This window comes from Oncorhynchus masou, unplaced genomic scaffold, assembly GCF_036934945.1.
Source record: "Oncorhynchus masou masou isolate Uvic2021 unplaced genomic scaffold, UVic_Omas_1.1 unplaced_scaffold_2___fragment_2___debris, whole genome shotgun sequence".
Taxonomy (NCBI): Eukaryota; Metazoa; Chordata; class Actinopteri; order Salmoniformes; family Salmonidae; genus Oncorhynchus; species Oncorhynchus masou.
This window is the reverse complement of record NW_027016544.1, coordinates 482,923-499,750: the sequence shown is the minus strand read 5'-3', so window position 1 is coordinate 499,750 and position 16,828 is coordinate 482,923. Positions and strand designations below refer to the sequence as shown.

Here is a 16,828-nt window from a genome sequence, read left to right as displayed (position 1 = left end):
CCTAAACTCCCCCTTCCGGAACTACTATTAGACATGTAGTCATCCTGCGATGTCCAAGACTTGACCGAAGCTCCACATTTCAGAGGACATTTGATGCTCTTTCCAGGCACACGTGTCTCTATTGTCCATGTCTGACCAATTATCGATTAGTCAGCTGCAGAGAGCTGTATCATGCTGAAGGAATGATGTTTGGGTCCTACTGCTCGCCCATGGAATACAATACATGGCCTTGTTTCCTCATAAAACAGAGGAGGCTTTTTATCCTCACAAGCGTTCAAGTCAAAATCCCAGCATTAGACCATCCTTCCAAGAAGCAGAAACACACAAACTTTTCTTGGATATCTCTGTTGATGCTGCGCTTGTCAGTTATAGCTGTTTAAAATGTATTTTCATGCCTCTAAATGCAGTGTTTGACAAGGGGTTGATAGAGGCCAGGGCTGGTATTTAGATTTGTGTCAAAGCCTGGTAAAAATATTCTTTCATCTTGTCAGCTAGATAAACAACAATCAAATATGAAAGATGACTTGCTTCTCTTCTTATTAAAAATTGATCTCGGTTGTGTATTGTTCAGATGAGGATTCCATCTCTCAATGTGGTCAAATTGCTTTGACCAGAATTAATTCACCCATCATCTCCATTTTGATAAATCATTACAAAATCTTATGAATATGTTGGAATATTCATCTTATGAAACAAGTTCAACAAGTCATCCATTCTAACCGCCCTTGTCCCTTCCACAACAGAATGACTGTCTACAGAAACAGGCCAACAGCAGGGTGGCCGGCCACCTCTCTGAGGTCCTCGCCATATCACTGTGTCTCTCTGATGCTCAGAGGAACCTTTTTAATGAACCAGTGACATCTGTACCTCTGTGCGCTAACCACGGGGAGAGGCTCAGAAAATGGATCAGCGGACAATCACAATGCGGTGTCCTTGTCTGCTGGACTTAGTTATTATCCTGTCCTTGACATCATGCTGCATGTTGAGTGAGGCGAGAGCTCCACACAGTCTGGAGCCCGACCACCAGCTTGGCCAGGGGTCTCCCACCACAGCTCTACACCAGAGACTCAGACGAGGCTGGATCTGGAAACAGATTTTTGTCCCAGAGGAGGACCCCACTCCAAGCGTGATTGGCCAGGTACTAGTTCTCCCCTGAATGAAAATTAACATTATAGCAGTCAATGGCTTTTGACTCAATTCTCAGTAGATTTGTTTTCTTTTCTCCTTTCCCTCAGCTAAAATCAGACTACGACAGAGGGGATTTCTCTATCAAGTATATACTGTCGGGGGAAGGTGCAGGGGAGATGTTTGAGATTAATGAATATTCAGGAGAGATCCGTACATTGCAGAAGCTAGACCGCGAAGAGAAGGCCTTCTACCTCCTGCAGGCTCATGCCCTTGCCCGGAAGTCCAACGAACCCGTGGAGCCCCAGTCAGAGTTCATCATCAAGGTCCAAGACATCAACGACAACATCCCCCAGTTCCAGAACGAGCCCTATGTCTCCAGCATCCCTGAGATGTGTCCCATGGGTATGTTTGACACATCAGTATGTGGAAACTACAGGTCCATATTAGGACAGCCTCAGTCCCAGCAGAAGTTTGAAATAACTCCTCCTGAGACTGTCCTAGTATGGACAGTGACACAGTCAATTACATTTAAATTACGCATATGGTTGATGAAAAATCTTAGTTGAGGGATCTTGTGAATTTTACCGAGCACACGAAGTTACGATTAAGTCCCTCAAGTCACATGGCAGAGGTGATTTTATGCAGGTTTGAAATGTTACCTGCACCTGTACCTTGAAGAGCATTTGAAATTAAAACAAGTACATTTACCGTATGAATGTATTTTGCTTAGCACCTGGAGTTGTGATTTGTGAGTCCCTCACATGGTCCAGGGGATTTCATACAGGTTTGAAATGTACCTTGAAGAGCATTTGAAATAAATTAATTGTTTCATCTCATTTGAAATGATAAAATAATATAAAGGCTGTCGTCAGTCGCCCTTTCAGGAAGTTGAAAGTATTGGTTTGTGTATCATACCTCTGAATCCCTCATATGATTTATTCTTATGTAAATACTGTTATCATTACTAGTGCCATTTCATAGCGCAAGCATAACCATTTCAATTTATATGTAATCTGCCTTTTCAGAGTAATATCTTTCTTGTAATAAATCATAATGCATTGGACTTGGATAGAGAGAGAGAGAATGAGTAGAAGAGAGAGAGAATGAGAGGAAAAAAGAAAAAGGTGGAGACACAAACAGAGGTGGTCATAGTGAATGAGAGATACAGAAAGTAATACCCCGGCTAATAGAGAGAGAGCAAGAGAGAAAGAGAGAGTGGTCGCTAGAAGAAACAGAAATAGACATGCAGACTGAAAGAGAGGGGACAGAGAAAGATAGTGACAGAGTGGTGGAGGGAGAGAAACGAGGAGAGAGAACGATAGGGAGCGAGAGACAAAGAGAAAGAGAGATGTCACGGTGGAGGGTGGAGAGGTTGTCACGCACACCTGCCCAGGCTCAGTGCCTAGTGAAAGGCCACGGTGAGCGTTGGGCACCCAGCCTTATCCCATCCCTCCTTTGCCCACCGCCTCCCTTTGCACCCCTGAGCCAGACAGACCCTGTGGGAACGTGGCATAATCACTTTATTTCCCCGTTGGCTGCTGGAGGGTGGCTGGGAGGCTGTAGCCTGAGCCAAACCTGCCTGTGTGATCCTCTCCCACTCCACAGGGACTATCGTGGCCCAGGTGACAGCTACAGATGCTGACGATCCCCTGTTTGGAAACAATGCCAAGCTCATCTACTCCATCCTACAGGGGGAGCCCTACTTCTCTGTGGAGCCCAAAACAGGTATAGTTGAGAGATAGATAAACTACAAGGCAAAAAGTATGTGGACACACCTTCAAATTAGTTGATTGGGCTATTTAAACCACATTGCTAACAGGTGTATAATATTGAGCACACAGCCATGCATTCTCCATAGACAAACATTGGCAGTAGAATGGCCTGTACTGAAGAGCTCAGTGACTTTCAACATGACACATTCATAGGATGCCACCTTACCAACAAGTCAGTTCGTCAAATGAATGCCCTGCTAGAGATTCCCTGGTCAAATGTAAGTGCTGTTATTGTGAAGTGAAAACGTCTAGGAGCAAAACAGCTCAGCCGCAAAGTGGTAGTCCACACAAGCTTACAGAACATGACCAACCTTGTGCTAAAGTGCATAGCGTGTAAAAATCATCTGTCCTCGGTTGCAACACTCATTACCGAGTTCCAAACTCCCTCTGGAAGCAATGTCAGCAAAAGATCTGTTTGTCGGGAGCTTAAAAAAATGGGTTTCCATGACCGATCAGTTGCACACAAGCCTTAATCACCAATGCCAAGTGTCGGCTGGAGGGGTGTAAAGCGTGCCACCATTGGACTCTGGAGTAGTGGAAATGCGTTCTCTGGAGTGATGAATCACGCTTCACCATCGGGCAGTCCGACGATGAATCTGGGTTTGACAGATGCCAGGAGAGTGCTTCTTGCCCGAATGCAGAGTACCAACTGTAAAGTTTGGTGGATGAGGAATAATTGTCTGGGGCTGTTTCTCATGGTTCGGGCTAGGCCCCTTAGTTCCAGTGAAGGGAAATCTTAATGCTACAGCATACAATGACATTCTAGATGATTCTGTGCTTCCAAGTTTGGGGTAGGCCATTTACTGTTTAAGCATAACATGCCCCCGTGCACAAAGCGAGGTCCATACAGAAATGTTCGTCGAGATTGGTGTGGAAGAACTTGACTGGTCTGCACAGAGCCCGGACCTCAACTCCATCGAACACCTTTGGGATGAATTGGATCGCCAACTGCGAGCCAGGCCTAATCGCCCAACATCAGTGCCTGACCTCTTTAATGCTCTTTTGACTGAATGGAAGCAAGTCCCCGCAGCAATTTTCCAACATCTAGTGGAAAGCCTTCCCAGAAAAGTGGAGGCTGTTATAACAGCAAGGGGGGGGACAGCAACTCCATATTAATGCCCATGATTTTAGAATGAGATGTTGCATGTGTCCACATACATTTGGCCATGTATTTTTTATGTTTTATTTAACCTTTATTTAGCTAGACTACTAATGTAGTGTATACTATAGAGACATTCACATGGGTCCATGAATACAACATATGTCATGTTCAACATCTTTAAAGAGCAAGTACTTGATTTACATAAGAAAGATTTGTGTGTATTCACCCCTCTCTCTCTGGGTGGTATCTCTCTCTTCACCCGCCCCCTCTCTGTCTCCACTTTCCTACCCCTCTCTCTCTCTCTCTGCTCTCCCTCCCCCACCCTCAGGCATCATCATGACCTCGATGGCCAACATGGACAGGGAGGCTAGGGACCAGTATCTGGTGGTGGTGCAGGTGAAGGATATGCTGGGACTGAGCGGTGGTTACTCTGCTTCCACCACTGTCACCATCAGCCTGACGGACGTCAATGACAACGGACCCACCTTCCAGCACAGTGAGTCACATCAGGTGCTTCCACAGAGTCAATGTGCCACTTCCAATCCTCTCGCACATGCTGATTCACATCACAAAAGAGGAAAGGAGTATGAGTATTTTCAGCCTCTTTAGTTTGCATGACACAGTTGTATTCTGCTCTTACTTCTTGTTGTAGACTGCAGTTTAAACACACAAGCAGATGTATATTCTGAGCGAACGTGTGTGCCCGTGAGTGCGTGTGTGTGTGTGTGTGGCGCGGCTGTGTGTGTCTGTTTGTGAGCCCGCTGGATGAATTTAATCATTCACACATGAAAGGACATTTGTCATGACCTTTGGAAACAAACCTGGCTTCCTCTGAGATAAACCTCTCTAAATGAATGCCAAGGGAAGAAATCAATTTCTCTCAAATGGGAAAACAGGGACAGCACTTTTAACAAAGTACGACGTTCTTTTTTTTCTAAATCTACTTATGCTATTTGAGATGCAGTATGCTTCAAATAGTTTCTTACAAGTTTATGACTTATAAACTCAGCAAAAAAAGAAACGCCTCTCACTGTCAACTGTGTTTATTTTCAGCAAACATAACCTCTCTGGGGTAGGGGGCAGTATTTTGACATCCGGATGAAAAGCGTGCTCAAAGTAAACGGCCCGTTACTGAGGCCCAGAAGCTAGGATATGCAAATAGATTTGGATAGAAAACACTCTAACGTTTCTAAAACTGTTAAAATAATGTCTGTGCTTATAACAGAACGGATATGGCAGGCGAAACCCCGAAGACACGCCCATTTTTTCAGTTTTTGATTTGTTAAAAAGTTTGAAATATCCAATAAATGTCGTTCCACTTCATGATTGTGTCCCACTTGTTGTTGATTCTTCACAAAAATATACAGTTTTATATCTTTATGTTTGAAGCCTGAAATGTAGCAAAAGGTCGCAAAGTTCAAGGGGGCCGAATACTTTCGCAAGGCACTGTAACTGGGACCTTTTGGAGTGCCAACAGTAGAAGATCATCAAAGGTAAGGCATTTTTCATATTGCTATTTCTGACTTTTGTGTCGCACCTACCTGGTTGAAAGATGATTTTCATGTGTTTGTATGCTTTCGCCGTAAAGCCTTTTTTAAATCTGACATGGCGGCTGGATTAACAAGAAGTTAAACTTTATTTTGATGTACAACACATGTATTTTCAAGAATGTTAAATATTTGAATTTAGTATTTTTGAATTTCGCACTCTGCAATTTCACTGGATGTTGGCCGCTAGCGTCCCACCTACCCTAGATTAACATGTGTAAATATTTGTATGAACATAACAAGACTCAACAACTGAGACATAAACTGAACATGTTCCACAGACATGTGACTAACAGACATGGAATAATGTGTTCCTGAACAAAGGGTGGTTCAAAATCAAAGTAATAGTCAGTGTCTGATTTGGCCATCAGCTGCATTAAGTACTGCAGTGCATCTCCTCCTCATGGACTGCACCAGATTTGCCAGTTCTTGCTGTGAGATGTCACCCACTCCTCCACCAAGGCACCTGCAAGTTCCTGGACATTTCTGGGGGGAATGGCCCTAGCCCTCACCCTCTGATCCAACAGGTCCTAGACGTGTTCAATGGGATTGAGATCCGGGCTCCTCGATGGGCCATGGCAGAACACTGACATTCCTGTCTTGCAGGAAATCCCGCACAGAACGAGCAGTATGGCTGGTGGCATTGTCAAGCTGGAGGGTCATGTCAGGATGAGCCTGCAGAAATGGTCCCACATGAGGGAGGAGGATGTCTTCCCTGTAACATACAGCATTAAGATTGCCTGCAATGACAACAAGTTCAGTCCGATGATGCTGTGACACACCGCCCCAGACCATGACGGACCCTCCACCTCCAAATCGATCCCGCTTCAGAGTACAGGCCTCGCTGTAACACTTAGTCCTCTGACGATAAACGCGAATCCGACCATCACCCCTGGTGAGACAAAACTGCGACTCGTCAGAGAAGAGCACTTTTTGTCAGTCCTGTCTGGTCCAGCAACGGTGGGTTTGGGCCCATAGGCGACGTTGGTGCCGGTGATGTCTGGTAAGGACCTGCCTTACAACAGGCCTACAATCCTTCAGTCCAGACTCTTTCAGCCTATTGTGGACAACCTGAGCACTAATGAAGGTATTGTGCGTTCCTGGTGTAACTCAGGCAGTTGTTGTTGCCATCCTGGTGTTGGTGTTTTTCAGAGTCAGTAGAAAGGCCTCTTTCGTGTCCTACATTTTCATAACTGTGACCTTAATTGCCTACTGTCTGTAAGCTGTTAGTGTCTTAACGACCTTCCATAGGTGCATGTTCATTAATTGCTTATGGTTCATTGAACAAGCATGGGAGACAGTGTTTACATCTGTTTTCAATGAAGATTTGTGAAGTTATTTGGATTTTTACCAATTATCTTTGAAATCCAAGGTCCTGAAAAAGGGACGTTTCTTTTTTTGCTGAGTTTATATCTCACAGACTGACCAATACGTGTAAGGTGGTTTGGAACCTTTGAAAGTCATTATCAGAGAGTAGTCGTTTGTTGTTTTTGTTTTGGGTAGTCTGTTGAGCGTCCACAACTCGTGACAGTCATCAAATAGACTCACTTGAAGACACAATCACGTTTTCTCATCATCTTATTAGAGTTGGGCCAGGACTATGTAGACCCATCACCTGTTATGACTTATCTATGCCTCACCACAATCGGTTCCTACGGGCCGCTAATGATTTCTGTTTAGAATTTTCCACGCTACTACAGACACCCTTCACTGGCTATTCACAACTTAATCGCCACACTTCTTCAGCCGCATAGGAAACACCTAGGAACGATGTATACAATAAGCAAAAGGACAGTCCTTTTTAGTTTCTTGCAGGCATGTGAAAATGTGAAAAGTCATATGTTTTCACAAATGTTCCTTATCCAACACACTGTATCTGTCTGTAGCAGCAGAATCAATTGAACAGATGTATCCATTCATCGATTTCCTTGGACTCTCCTTGGGCTCTTGTTTCCCCAGACCTGTACACCTTTGCTGTTCTGGAGTCTGCTGCGGTGGGCACAACCGTGGGTAGGATCATGGCAGACGATGGTGATGTGGGCATCAACGCCAGGATGAACTACAGTCTGGAGGACCTGGAGGAGAGCGCCACCTTCAAGATCCAAACGGATCCAGTCACACAGGAAGGAGTGGTCCTCCTGGCCAAGGTGAAGATAGTTAAAACACTGTACTTTACTGTACTTTAGCCACCAATGCAAAGTGTTACATCCTTGTGATGCTGGCCTAATATGGACACCGTACTTACATCTTTTGACTTCTTTATGCTATTTGTTTTTCATATTGTCTATGGTTATGGAAACATATTTTTAGGTTAGTTATGTCTTTGAATGGCCTTTTCCTCTATTGTGCAAGTCATTTACAGTAGACTTTGTGTTCTTCTCGATACGCTGTTTATTCCATTCAAGACACAGGGGAATTGAATGGGGCTGAAATCGGCTTGTTATTAAAATCATTGGCTCATCATTGACTGTCAATCTAAATACTGCATCAGTTAAGTGCAAGACCACAGCTGGTGGCTCACTGACTTTGAATGATGCATTTTCCTCGTCCAATCTTATAGAATAGGGGGAAATGGGACTTCAAAGAAGACAGCAGGGTGCTGGTTTTCAGGGTTTGTGAAATGGTTATGTCTTCATAATATTTTGGCCAATTAATCTAAAGTGGCATACTGTATCACACTGCTGGAAAATCGATCGACAAAAGAGGTATTTTTAGTTGTTCCATACCAAAAAGTGCCTTCCAGTAAGAGCTTAGCTACAAAGAGCTGTTATTGATTTTTTTGTACTTTTTTAGCCTCTGGACTATGAGAGCAAGCGACGGTTCGTAATGTCTGCGAAGGCTGTCAACGATCACATAGACACCCGCTTTCTGAGCTACTACGAGTTTCAGGACAGGACCACCCTAAAGATCGTCGTCGAGGACGTGGATGAGCCCCCTATCTTCATGGCGCCCGATTATGAGTGGAAGGTTCTGGAAAATATGGTGGCGGGGACCGTGGTTGGTACCGTTAGTGCCAGAGACACTGATGCAATCAACAACCCAATCAGGTAAAGTGACACTCCATGACTGTCAAATAGGAGATAACCTGGACAGATGTCCCGCCTCCTAACCCCAGCCATAGGTTGCACTTAACACTGCTAAGTTAGCAGTCTAAGCTGTTCACATGCAGACGGATGCCTCCTTGGAGTAAAACAATTATTATAATTCTAGTAGTATCACTGGCTCGGTTTCAATCCAATTTGCGACATATTTTCATGCAAATATAATCAAATCAGCATAAAAAAGTAGCACATTTGCATTTTCCACTCTATCAAGGACTGTCAGACAAACTATTGCAATGAATGGCAGACAACTGTTCACAGATAGACTTGACAAGTTAGGTTATATGATTTGATCACAGGAGGTTGGTGGCACCTTAATTGGGGAGGACAGGGTCATGGTAATGGCTGGAGCGGAATTAGTGGAATGGTATCAAATACATGGTTTCCATGTGTTGGTTGCCATTCCATTTGCTCTGTTCCAGCCATTATTATGAGCAGTCCTCCCCTCAGCAGCATCCACTGGATGAGATGGATAAAAGCAAGATCTTTCTTATTTGTTAATTGGTAGCTAAGCACCAATCAACATACAAATTAATAAGACCCTCAATATTTATAGCAAAGGAACATCACCAACCTGTGAAGTTCATCCTAACTTATTTCATCTGTAGCCTAATAAACAGTACACGCTTTTTTAAGTCGTAGTCTGAGGACCACATAACATAGCATCGCATGACTGCAAATGAACCTTGATATGACGGTTATTATATCAACAATTGCGCAGGAAATCGTTTCCTCCGCAATTTGTCGCATAATTCACTTTACAGACACCAAAATATCACAACATGACAAACTAACAAATTGTCGACATTTAGAAATTATACTGACACCTTCCTGTTTCCTTTACAACTGTGATCATTTTTTTATACGGTACGACTGTGGATGGAAATGTGCTTACTGACTGCATTTTATTTGTTTTTACCCTTGATTTTAGTGGATAGTCCGTACATGGTCATATTTACCTCATATTACTTTAGCAGGAAATGAGGCCTGTTGAATAAATCATGGCTATTCTTCATACCTCACAGGCTTTTCTATCTATTGCTGTGGTATTATCACAAAGTGACTCGCAGAGGACGCGAGAAATGTAATAAAGCGCCGTATAAGGTGGCATATGGAATTTAGATTTAGAGTCATTTGCAAGTGGGGCACGTTGCTGCGGAGACAGTGCTGTTGCCTGTAGCCCAGCAGTGTTAAAGAGTGGCAGGTGCTGCATATCACTCACAGTATGCTGTAGCTTCTATTGGAGGCCTTCACAGGAAGGCAAGTTGGAGAAAAAAACACTATCTGATTTTACTCAGATGTTTTGGAATGGTATTTTATTCAGATATAGAGCATTCTGAGAAACATTCACCTGACAATGTCATTCTCGACAATTCTTCATACTGTTTTGGCGTATTGCTGTTCTGTCATACCGGGCTTTGTTCGAGCCCGTTGAATTTGTGTAGGTGGAAACAGAAAAATGAACAGTTTCCTCAAAGGATCTCTCGGTGGAATCGCTGTGCTTTGTCTGCTCAGCTATGAGAAACCAGCGCTTTGCATTGCTTGCTAACTGTGTGTCCTGGTGATTTCTCTTGCAGATATTCCATTGACAAAAGCAGTGATATCACAAAAGCTTTCAAAATAGACCCAAACAATGGGACTGTAACTGTTGCGAAACCTTTGGACCGTGAGGAAGCAGCCTGGCACAATCTAACCATAAATGCCAAGGAAACAAGTAAGGAGAATTTCTCTCGTTCATACAAAATACAATAAGGTATTGATAATGCAGAGAAAAGCACATCAATCCACTATGATGGCAAACATGCCCTATGACTGGCAATAGCTTACTGGTACACTGAACCATCTTCAACTAGCCTCAAAGGATGTACAATATTCAACTCTCCTGAAATGCTCTAAACTGTTTTTATAGCTTTCATTTTGTCCAATATCCCTTCTGCTTTGGGATTGAGTGATGATTTGAGCCACCGTTGTAATTCAAGGAGATGTGACTATTACAGTAAAATTTATCACGTTAAACTGCCTTTGTGACAGAGCTTTTCCAAAGCATTTATGATACATGTGTCCAACGGACTCCAACAAATGTCTATCTTGACAACTGCAGAGCAGAACCATCTATCCTCATCTGTGGTGGTGTTCATCAAAGTGCTGGACATAAACGACAATGCGCCAATGCTTGCCAGAGAGTACCAGCCATATATCTGTGAGGGCACACAGTCAGGAGAGGTAGGATGGACCCCTCACTATTTTAACTGAGAATAATGCAACATTTGCCTTCTGTACAGGTTATAGGCTGTATCCCGGAGAGGACAATGCTGAATCACAATTACAGGCTATCTCAGTTAGTTTGTCAGTTACCTTGTATTGACTGTCGTAGATAAATGTTGGGATATTCCCTAGGTAGGACTATCAATGCTATTTTGTATTTTTCGATGCTCATTGAGAGTCACTGTCAGTCAGAACCATGGTCTGACAGCTATGTCTGTGTGTCTTGTAAGCTCATCCAGCTGATCAACGCTGTGGATCTGGACGAACCTGTGGAGGGACACCACTTCTACTTCTCCATGGTCCCTGAGAAGTACATCAACCCTAATTTCACAATCAGGGACAACCAAGGTCAAGTACAGATAGATCGTATAACTGTTATTCAAACTATTTATGAACACAATCCGACATCACTTAAGCATCTGTGTAGCTATGCACTGAAAGAAAAGATAGACAAGCTTATATTTTTACGGTGTCCATATTAGGACATCATCACATGTCGAAAGCAACATTCATAGACCTGTGATTCTGTCCTAAAATGGACACCATACATATCTATCGGACCCTTCATTTTTTTATACCCAAATCTAACTGCCTGTAGCTCAGGACCAGGAGCAAGGACATGCATTTTCTTGGTGCCATTTGAAATGAAACACTTTGAAGTTTGTGTAAATGTTAAATTAATGTAGGAGAATATAACACATTAGGTCTGGTAAAAGATAATACAAAGAAAAAAACATGAGTTCTTTTGTATTTTTTTTTGGTACCATTATCTTTGAAATGCAAGAGAAAGGCCATAATGTATTATTCCAGCCCAGGCGTTATTTAGATTTTGGCCAATAAATGGCAGCGGTGTATGTGCAACGTTTTAGACTGATCCAATTAATCATTGCATTTCTGTTCAAGACTGTCCAAATGTGCCTAATTGGTTTATTAACACATTTCCAAGTTCATAACTGTGCACTCTCCTCAAACAATAGCATGGTATTCTTTCACTGTAAGAGCTACTGTAAATTAGACAGTGCAGTTAGATTAACAAGAATTTAAGCTTTCTGCCAATATCAGATATGTCTATGTCCTGGGAAATTATCTTGTTACTTACAACCTCATGCTAATCACATTAGCCTACGTCAGCACAACAGTCCCGTGGGGGACCCACCGATCCTGTAGAGGTTTTAAGCTTTAAAATCAGGTTCGCTCCTCAAATAAAACCTTCCCATCCATCACAGACAACAGTGCTAGCATCCTGGCACGGCGGAGCTCATTCACCCGTAGGGACCGTGCCCAGTACCTGCTGCCCATGGTGGTGGCGGACAGTGGCTCTCCAGCCCTCTCCAGTACCAGTACCCTGACCATCAGCGTGTGCAGCTGTCAGCCCGCCGGACACTGCCCCACTGGCGGGGTGGAGGCCCTGGCCATCTCTATTGGGGTCAGCCTACAGACCCTGCTTGGCTTCCTGGTCTGCCTGGCAACACTCACAGGTCAGTGACACTGTACTGTACTCCTGGAATGGGCATATCTGGTATTTTCTCTTTTATGCGTTATTGCATTCAAATGCTTTGGATCCGATATGATGGGTTCTGTTTGAATGTGTTTATATGGAAACATATCCTGATTCAAATAAGCTGTTTCAGATCTACAAGTTACACGTGACTCTTTTTCAACAGACTGGTTGTGTTAGTGTGAGCTAGTGCAATTCCACTTCAAATCGACTGGGCAAGTATGTAGTGTGTGGCTATATAGTTGGATATCTCTGAAACTTATCCCACTCTCATTAATAACAGTCATAATTTACTCAAACTCACTAGTGTGCCCTTAACACAAATGTAAAACTTCTAAATGCTTAGCAAAGCAAAAATAATGGTGTCCCTTTTCAGCTAGTAATGTGCTTATTTGTGGCAATGCATCAATACCAATGCTTCATGGGACATTGATGGGTTTGCAATAGTGTAGAGCTTTATAATGACCTCTGTTGCTTTGGGTAATCCTTATGCCCATCACATTAAATATTAATAGCTATGCTTACTGGGCTAACATCCCCTCACATGAGTGCAATACCCCATGAAAACAATACAAAAAGCACTCCAATACTAGCCTCAATAAGCACTCCGCTACTAGCTCTCCAGTACTTGCTTGCGAGACATCCGGCTGGTTGTATGAGGTTACTCCACTACCGCTATCGCTAGTTCCCTTAGGCTTAAAAGCACACTAAAGAATGTATTTATTTGGATACTGTATGAGGCTAAATATGAATGATGACTTCAGATCAAATATTATTTTACAGTATTGGAGGAAATGATGGCACAGATGTAGGATCTTAATATGAACCAGTTTGCTACAGCAGGAAATAATCCTGCAGCAACAGGATATTTTAATTATTATGTGGATTATAACAAAAGGTAGACTCAGCGAAATGAAGATGCCACGAGCAGCACCACAGTTATTGAGATGAGCGACATGCAATACTTCGCTCTCACACAGAGTTCGCTTTATGCTGTTTAAAGCATGATAACCAGGCCACTAAAACAGCGGAGAAGTTGAGCATTGTACTTCAATGCTCGTAGTTGTTGCGGAAATTAACCCACTATGCTGTCAATGGAGATTGTACAGGGGTTGATGCATTTTTCATTAGGGAAATCAAGTCTGACATTTTCAAGTGGAAACTGCAAACTTTAGAAGGCTTTTTAAAACTAAAATACTCTACAACTTTGCATTTCCTGGAAGATCTCAGCAACAAAATAATTAAGATCCTACATCTGTATCTAATTTTCCCAATTGTTTCCTCTCAATGTTTCCCCTTAAGGAATTTCACATTAACCCCAAATAATAGAAGAAATCAATGCCCGCCCTATTACTTGTCATTAAAGAGTGTACATACTTAATCTGTTTGGATTTTGCCAGCATGTGTGTTTAAAGCACACAATCATCTCCTGTTGGTTTGTGTCTCCAGTGCTGTGCATTGTAATGCTGATGCTGAGGAGACACCGGAGGAAACAGCTGGAGGGGCTGGGGAGAGCGGAGAAGGAGCTGGAGCTGCCGAAGGGGGTCTCAGAGAAGGTGCTGCACTACGGAGAAATAGGAGGCGGAGGAGGAGGTGACCTGGGGGGATTCTGTCAGCCTGCTGTCCCCCTTCGTCCCCACCCCCGCAGGAGGGACCGGAGGCTCCGCAGAGAGGAGGTGGCAGCCAGTATCAGAATGTCGATGTCTCTCCGCCACTCCCTCCTGATCGGCCCCGAGGACGATGTCTTTAAACAGTTCATCATGGACCGGCTAAATGAAGCAGATCAGGACCCCTACGTGCCGCCATTTGACTGCCTGAAGACCTACGCCTTCGAGGGCACAGGGTCGCCCACGGGGTCCATTAGCTCCCTAGAGTCATGGGACTTTGTGGATGCTGACCAATGTCCCCGGGACCCCGGATCACGCCTTGTCAGACTGACTCTCTGGCATGGGGGAGCGGAGGAGGAGACAACCTTCTGAACAGCTAACATTTGTTTAAAAATAATTTGATTTAATTAATTTAACGTAATAACATATATAATAGTACAGCACATCCCTGAACTCAATTTTGACATCCTGATGGAAGAGACAAATAAGTTCCTGTTTTCTTCCCCTGTATGGTTGAAAACAGTGGAGCTAGCTGTAATAATTATTATCAGTGTTATGACAGTTATATGTTGTTGTTGAACAGGCAGTTTCTTGATATTTTTTAAACAGTATTTAAAGCAACATAACTTTCTATACGTGACCTCATTCTGCATTAGTTCTAAAGATGGGTAACACTTTCTCGTATTTGAACCTTCACGACAGTGGCATAAGCGCATCATAAGTTTCTTGACACATGCCAGAACTTTCTTGGCAGATGAATTAGATAGGACCTGTAGCTACACAGCAAATTCTCCAGTGTGAGAAAAAACAACTGAACACTGAGAGTGTTACATCAACACTTAAAGTGGTCAGTCTGTGGAACAGTGTTAAAATAACACACTGCTTAGTGTAAATCCTTATTACAATATTTCCCAGGGTGCCTTATCTTTCGAGTAAATTGTATAGTTACCACCCATGACTGTATTTGTTAGTGACAGAGACATGGTTGTTGTATTCATCCATTTTTGGTCCTATAGGCATCACCAAGTGAAATCCTATGCAAATATGTTATAAAAAGTTATCTTTAACACAATAGCATACATATATCATAAGGCCTTATTTTGAGAGTTTCACCCTAATACAAGTGCCTGAAAGTCCTGCACATCGCTTTAAACCAAAACCACGCCCATCATTATCATATTGTTTGTTTCAATATCTGTTTGTGGATGTACATTGATTGATTGATTAATGAATTAATCTTATGCTACTCAAATATGAAACCACAAACATTTTCTAAACTAATCCAATATGTTACTTGGGCTTATTGCACCCCTAGGGAGTCTCATGGCTTAGTTTTTCCCAACCAGTCATTCTTAATTCATTTTGAGGGTGACAAGAAAATGCGACAGTTGGATATCCTCACACTGGCTGGATTCCAATAGGAATTACACACACTTTGCAAGCCAACATAATGTGACTTGCATACCTAATGTGGTCTGTAAACCATGAGTTCCAGGCCATTGCATTACACACTCATAAAAGGTTGTCACTGTAGTTCAAGAGTGGAGAGCTCATTCCATGGAGAGCCTAGTGTCTGCAGGTTTTTCTTTTTTCCTCTCAATAAAGCCCTACACAACCAAGTGTGGGGAGTTCCTTACTAATTAGTGACCTTAATTCATCAAGTACAAGAGAGGAGCGAAAACCCACAGACACCGAGTTTGTAACCTGTAAGGCAGAACTCGGTATCGGTACACCCTGTATATAGCCTTGTTATTGTTAGTTTATTGTGTTCCTTTTTAAAAAAACTTTTTTTACTTGAGTTTATTTAGTAAATATTTTATCAACTCTATTTCTTGAACTGTTTAAAAAAAATAGAATAAAATACATTTACCCCTATTTCTTCCCATTTCGTGGTATCCAATTGGTAGTTACAGTCTTGTTTAATCACTCCAAGTCCCATACGGACACAAGAGAGGCAAAGGTCAAGAGCCGTGCGTCCTCCAAAACACAACCCAACCAAGCCACACTGCTTTTTGATATAATGCCCACTTAACCTGGAAGCCAGCCACACCAATGTGTCTGAGGAAACACTGTACACATGGCGACTGTTTCAGCGTGCATGCGCCCGGCCCGCCACAGGAGTCACTAGAGCGAAATAGGACAAGGACATCCTTGCCGGCCAAACCCTCCCCAACCTGGACAACGCTTGGCCAATTGTGCCCCGCCCCATGTGTCTCCCGGTTGCGGCCTGGCTGCAACAAAGCCTGGACTCAAACCAGGATCTCTAGTGGCACAGCTAGCACTGCGATGCAGTGCCTTAGACCACTGCACCACTCGGGAGGACGCAGTGTTGGTTAAGGGGCTTGTAAGTAAGCATTTCACGGTTAGGTCTACACCTGTTGTATTCGGGGCATGTGACAAATAACATTTGATTTGATTTTCCCAAACTCAGTCCTCGGAACCCCAAGGGGTGCATGTTTTTGTTTTTGCCTTAGCACTACACAGCTGATTCAAATAATCAACTAACCATTAAGTGATCATTTGAATCGGCTGTGTAGGTCCCGAGGACAGAGTTCGGGAAGCGCTGCTGTAAGGTCATCCTTTGTAACTTTAGTTATAAGTGTATAATTGCACTCCAGTTCCAGTGGCAGTCGGTGCAGTTTAAGATGAGGACCATTATATTTTTTATGATCATGGCCTTATTTCTTTTGCAGCAAATTGGATGACTGTCATTCATATTCCTTTCACCCAGCTCAATGTAACTTTGATAGTTTTAGGCAAGGGTTTCCCAAACTCAGTGCTGAGGCCCCCGACCCAAGTACTACACAG

At 43.1% G+C, this 16,828-nt stretch overlaps 1 protein-coding gene across 1 annotated transcript; it reads left to right on the top strand.

The window, feature by feature from the left end:
* Positions 1 to 747: 747 nt before the first annotated feature.
* On the top strand, positions 748 to 15,895 carry cdh19 (cadherin 19, type 2). Its single transcript, XM_064964616.1, has 11 exons — positions 748 to 1,138; positions 1,236 to 1,530; positions 2,734 to 2,853; positions 4,331 to 4,498; positions 7,509 to 7,696; positions 8,343 to 8,596; positions 10,228 to 10,364; positions 10,752 to 10,873; positions 11,146 to 11,263; positions 12,142 to 12,393; positions 13,863 to 15,895. Exons 1-11 carry the CDS (start codon positions 902 to 904, stop codon positions 14,390 to 14,392), a joined length of 2,421 nt encoding a protein of 806 aa, XP_064820688.1. The 5' UTR covers positions 748 to 901; the 3' UTR covers positions 14,393 to 15,895.
* The last annotated feature ends 933 nt before the right edge of the window (positions 15,896 to 16,828 follow it).

Coding starts and splice junctions, on each gene's coding strand:
- cdh19 (XM_064964616.1), top strand. CDS start 902: ATGGATCAGCGGACAATCACAATGCGGTGTCCTTGTCTGCTGGACTTA. Junction 8,597..10,227: donor GCAATCAACAACCCAATCAG/GTAAAGTGACAC, acceptor TTTCTCTTGCAG/ATATTCCATTGACAAAAGCA. Junction 11,264..12,141: donor CACAATCAGGGACAACCAAG/GTCAAGTACAGA, acceptor CATCCATCACAG/ACAACAGTGCTAGCATCCTG.